The sequence below is a fragment of the Staurois parvus genome, unplaced genomic scaffold, assembly GCF_062004578.1.
Source record: "Staurois parvus isolate SC_StPar_1 unplaced genomic scaffold, SC_StPar_1.0 ptg002113l, whole genome shotgun sequence".
Taxonomy (NCBI): domain Eukaryota; kingdom Metazoa; phylum Chordata; class Amphibia; order Anura; family Ranidae; genus Staurois; species Staurois parvus.
In genome coordinates this window covers 3,842,501-3,847,500 of record NW_028319909.1, presented here as the reverse complement: position 1 = coordinate 3,847,500, position 5,000 = coordinate 3,842,501, and the positions used below count along the sequence as shown (strand labels likewise).

Genomic DNA, 5,000 nt, shown 5'->3' with positions numbered 1-5,000 from the left:
ATTGGCAGAGAGGGATGGAGGCCAGTGTAGGGATTGGCAGAGAGGGATGGAGGCCAGTGTAGGGATTGGCAGAGATAGATGGAGGCCAGTGTAGGGATTGGCAGAGAGGGATGGAGGCCAGTGTAGGGATTGGCAGAGAGGGATGGAGGCCAGTGTAGGGATTGGCAGAGAGAGATGGAGGCCAGTGTAGGGATTGGCAGAGAGAGATGGAGGCCAGTGTAGGGATTGGTAGAGAGGGATGGAGGCCAGTGGAGGGACTGGAAAAGAGGTGTGTCAGACACTGAACGGTTGGTAAGGTGGATGAGTCTGGCAGCAGCATTCACGATGGACTGGAGGGGGGATAGCCTATGTAAAGGTACGCCAAAATAGGAGGGAGTTTTATTAACTGTATACTAGTAATGAGGGTGATCAGCGAATAATAGTGAGACTGTGATAGTGCGGCGGGCAATTTGACACTAACTGACACTGTCACCAGTGACACAAATATAGTAATAATACTATACACTGACACTGGCTGGGAAGGGGAGAGTCTACAGAGCCCCGCATGCTTGTCAACACAGGGCTCTGAGCTGCGATTGGACACAGCCAATCACAAGGACTTAGTCATGAATCATTAGCTGAAACCTGTTTACATAATCCCATTGTGTCCAATCAAAAGTGGGAGTTGGCTGGGGAAGGGGGTGCCCTCTGAACCCTGAAGTCACTCCCGAAGTACAGGTATGTGATTGTGCTTGTACGAGCCGCCCACCTGCAGTAAAGTGAACATGTTGAAAGCACCGTAAAGTAATTGGTCCTATTTTTTTTTTCAGCAGCCTTGTACTCAATAGAGAACATACCCATGCTGTCCTGGCTGTCTACATTCTGACTTTTATGACCGGCCTGCCATCTAACTTGCTGGCTTTCTACGCCTTTGTGGTCAAGGTCCGCAGGAAACCATCACCAGTATACATCCTTCTCCTCAACTTGACCATCTCAGACCTTCTCCTGCTAATGTTCCTTCCACTGAAGATGCACGAGGCAGCTTCCGGGATGGTTTGGAATCTACCCATATTTCTGTGTCGTTTGACACAAATCTTCTACTTCAGTAGCATTTACATCAGCACCTTGTTCCTCACCGCTGTAAGCATTGAGCGCTACCTTGGGGTGGCATATCCCATCAAGTATAAACTCCATCGAAAACCGGAGTACGCCATATTCGCTAGCATTTTCTTCTGGTTTCTTGTCTGTGGTCACTCCATTATTTTCAATATCGTCCAGTATAGCATAGATAAAAAAGTTACAAATTTCAGCGAAACAAGATGCTTTGAGGACCTTACAAATGAACAGCTCAGGATATTGCTGCCAATGCGTTTGGAGATAGGAGTGACCCAATTCTTCATCCCATCTATAATAACGCTTTTCTGCTACATCAACTTCATAAGGATACTGATGTCTCTGCCCAACATCCAAAAAAAGAAAAAACAGAGAGCCATCGGCTTGGCCATCGCCACTCTCGCCAACTTCTGCATTTGCTTTGCTCCTTACAATATCTCCCACATTGTTGGCTTTGTGCAGAACGAAAACCCAAAATGGAGGGTGGACGCCTTGCTTCTGAGTACATTCAATGCCACCTTGGACCCAGTTGTGTTCTATTTCACCTCTAAGACAGTTCAGAAAACATTTGTTGACTTTTTGGCAGCCATTTTCCTGAAATTAGGGAAAATATGCTCATGTAAGAAAGTCTATCCATTTCCAGATGATCCTCCATATGTTGATATCAATCTGGACAGGTCCTCTACCTGAACTGTGAAGACTGCTCTTCCATCTTGCAGGAGACCTTGACAAGACATTCAACTCTGGAGCCCTACGAAGCATGAAAACTTCACTTTCAGGACACAAAGTGGTCTGCTTTTCTTACCCTGAAAATCTGAAACCTGGTGTGGTCCTAACAGGGGCGGACTGACCATTTGGAAACTCGGGCACTGTCCGAGGGCCCGGGGTCAGTAGAGGGCCCCATGAGATGCCCCTGGTACCTTTTTATAGGCTTTTTTGAGTTTGGGCAAGGACACAGGGGCCCCATGATCCCCTATTGCCCGGGGGCCCCATGAGTTGTCTGTCCACCCCTGGGTCCTAAAGATTGCTGGAGATGTGGTTGGCCAAGTACTTTATATATGGCAATGTATCCTTACAATCATTCTGGCAGCAAGTGCTCCCTATTGAACGTATCTTTAGCATTAGATCCCTTTTACTGCCTTCTAGGTTTACCTTTCCCAGGTCTATCCAGGGCTGGGACAAGGGGTGGGCAGGAGGGCTAGGTGCCCCGGGCATTGTGCTATCATGTGAGGTGGGGGCACCACACGGAGATTGGGGGGAGGGGATTTGCGTTGAGAGGGAAATTTTGGGGGTCAGCATGGAGTAGGAATTGTTATAGGAAGAACATTTGTGGAGGTATGCAAGGAGTGATGATTTGGGGGGATTTGTGTTGGGATGGTGGAAGAGGATTTGTGCTAGGAGGGGGAATTTGTGCTTAAAAAAAGTTATATGGTGGGGGGGGATTTGTGCTAGGATGAAAATTTTTATGTGGGGGGGGGTTGTGCTAGAAGAGATGTATGGGGGGGGGTATTTGAACTAGAAGGCGAAATTTGTGGGGGGATTTGTGCTAGGATGGATGATTGGGGGAGTAGAATTTGTGCTGGAAGGGGAGTACTTGAGTGGGACGGGAGGGGATTTATGTTGAGAAGGGGAATTTGGGGAGCAGAAGGGGGAGGTGTACAAGAGTGGTAACTTGGGGGGATTTGTGTTGGGATGGTGGAAGAGGATTTGTGCTAGGAGGGGGGATTTGTGCTAAAAAAAATAATATGGTGGGGGGGGATTTGTGCTAGGATGAGAATTTTTATGGGGGGCAGGGGATTTGTGCTAGTAGAGATGCATGGGGGTATTTGTACTAGAAGGGGGAATTTGTGGGGGGATTTGTGCTAGGTTGGAGGATTGGGGGAGGAGAATTTGTGCTGGAAGGGGAGGAGTTGAAGTGGGAAGAGATGGAATTTGTGCTTGGAGGTGAAATTTGAGGGATAGAGGATTTGTGCTAGGAGGGGGGACTTTTTTCGGAAGGGAGGGATTTGTGCTGGGGGCATATGGGGAGAGAGCCGATTTAAGCTGGGGGGGATGGGGGGGAGAGGAACATTTTTACTGGGAGGGGGATTTCAGCAGGGGACAGATTTGTACTGGGAGGAGGGGGAATTTATGCTTAGAGGGTAAGTATGCAGATTCCTGCTAAATTATTTTTTTGGACCCAATTCCTCCCAATGATGCCAGTAATGGGGCACAATTTCTCCCAATTACAGCAACAATGGGACACAGTGACCCCAATAAAGTAGCAGAATTCCTCCCCAATGATGCCAACGATGGGGCACAACTTCTTCCAATTACACCAACAATGGGACACAGTGAGTCACGCTGACAGAGGAGAGGAGAGCCGGTAATCGGCATTACTCAGAGGGGACATATACACTGATCATCAGGGCACTGAAGATCAATGCCCTGATGATCACTGGAGCCCCAGCAGTGCAACCTGTCAGTGTCCATCAATTCCTGCTGTCAGTGTTCATCAATGCCACATCAATGCCACATATCAGTGCCTACCAGTGCACATCAATGCCACATATCAGTGCCCATCTGAGCTGCCTTTCAGTGTCACCTATCAGTGCCAGTCAGTGCCACCTATCAATGCCAGTCAGTGCCACCTATCAATGCCAGTCAGTGCTGCCTATCAGTGCTGCCAGTCAGTGCCACCTATCAGTGTCAGTCAGTGCCTCCCATCAGTGAGCATCAGTGCTGCCTATCAGTGCATCAGTGCTGCCTATCAGTGCTCGTCAGTGCCACCTATTAGTGCCGCCTAACAGTGCCAGTCAGTGCCACCTAACAGTGCCAGTCAGTGCCACCTGTCAGTGCCGCCTATCAGTGCCATATATGAGTGCTGCCTTTCAGTGCTCATCAGTGATGCCTGTCAATGCCCATCAGTGCCACCTACCAGTGCCTTCTCATCAGTGCCCATCAGCGCCGCCTATCAGTGCTCATCAGTGCAGCCTATTAGTGCCCATCACTGCAGCCTCATTAGCGCACATCAGTGAAGGAGAAAAGTCAATTATTTACTAAATTTTATAACAGAAACTAAGGAAAAAACATTTTTTTTTTCAAAACTTTCGGTTGTTTTTGGTTTATTTAGCAAAATATAAAAAACTCTGAGATGATTAAATACCACCAAAAAAAAGCTCTATCTGTCTCAAATAAATGATAAAAATGTCATATGGGTGCAGTGTTGCATGACCGCGCAATTGTTATTCAAATTGCGACAGCGCTGAAAGCTGAACGTTGGCCTGGGCAGTAAGGGGGTATAAGTGCCCGGTAGACAAGGGGTTAAATCCAAACAACTTTTATTGTCAAGACAATGAACAGAGTTTACAGAACCAACAATATTACTGTACCAGCCAGGGGCGGACTGACAACTCATGGGGCCCCTGGGCAATAAGGGATCATGGGGCCCCTGTGTCCTTGCCCAAACTCAAAAAAGCCTATGAAAAAGGTACCAGGGGCATCTCATGTGGCCTCCTACTGACACCGGGCCCTCGGGCAGTGCCCGAGTTTCCAAATGGTCAGTCCGCCCCTGGTACCAGCAGAATTATGCATAGGTAACACAATGTGCATACGCAGATCCTGTAACATACAGAATAACTGACGCATTGACCAATCACAGCAGGAGACGCATGGATCATTTTAAGGTTTGACATGTTGGGTATCGCTTTACTCAGCACAACCACATTTTTTATATGTTACCAAGCGGCTAATATATTGCATTTACCTTCCCTAAAATTAACTTTAGTGCATTTTTTACTGAAATTTTCATTTCCTAAACCATTGAACTAAATATCGTGTGACATTAAAAAAAAATTGGGAACTACCACTATTTTATTCTCTAGGGTGTCACCTTTCAGAAAACATATATTTTGGGGGGTTTATGTCAT

The 5,000-nt window shown here is 47.3% G+C and overlaps 1 protein-coding gene across 1 annotated transcript in view; it reads left to right on the top strand.

The window, feature by feature from the left end:
• Window positions 1-1,782, top strand: part of LOC149432742 (free fatty acid receptor 2-like) — a 39,489-nt gene extending 37,707 nt beyond the window's left edge. The window contains exon 2 of the mRNA XM_089665030.1: window positions 810-1,782. Within this exon, the coding sequence (XP_089521156.1) occupies window positions 810-1,782 (973 nt within the window). The remainder of the gene's footprint in view (window positions 1-809) is intronic.
• The last annotated feature ends 3,218 nt before the right edge of the window (window positions 1,783-5,000 follow it).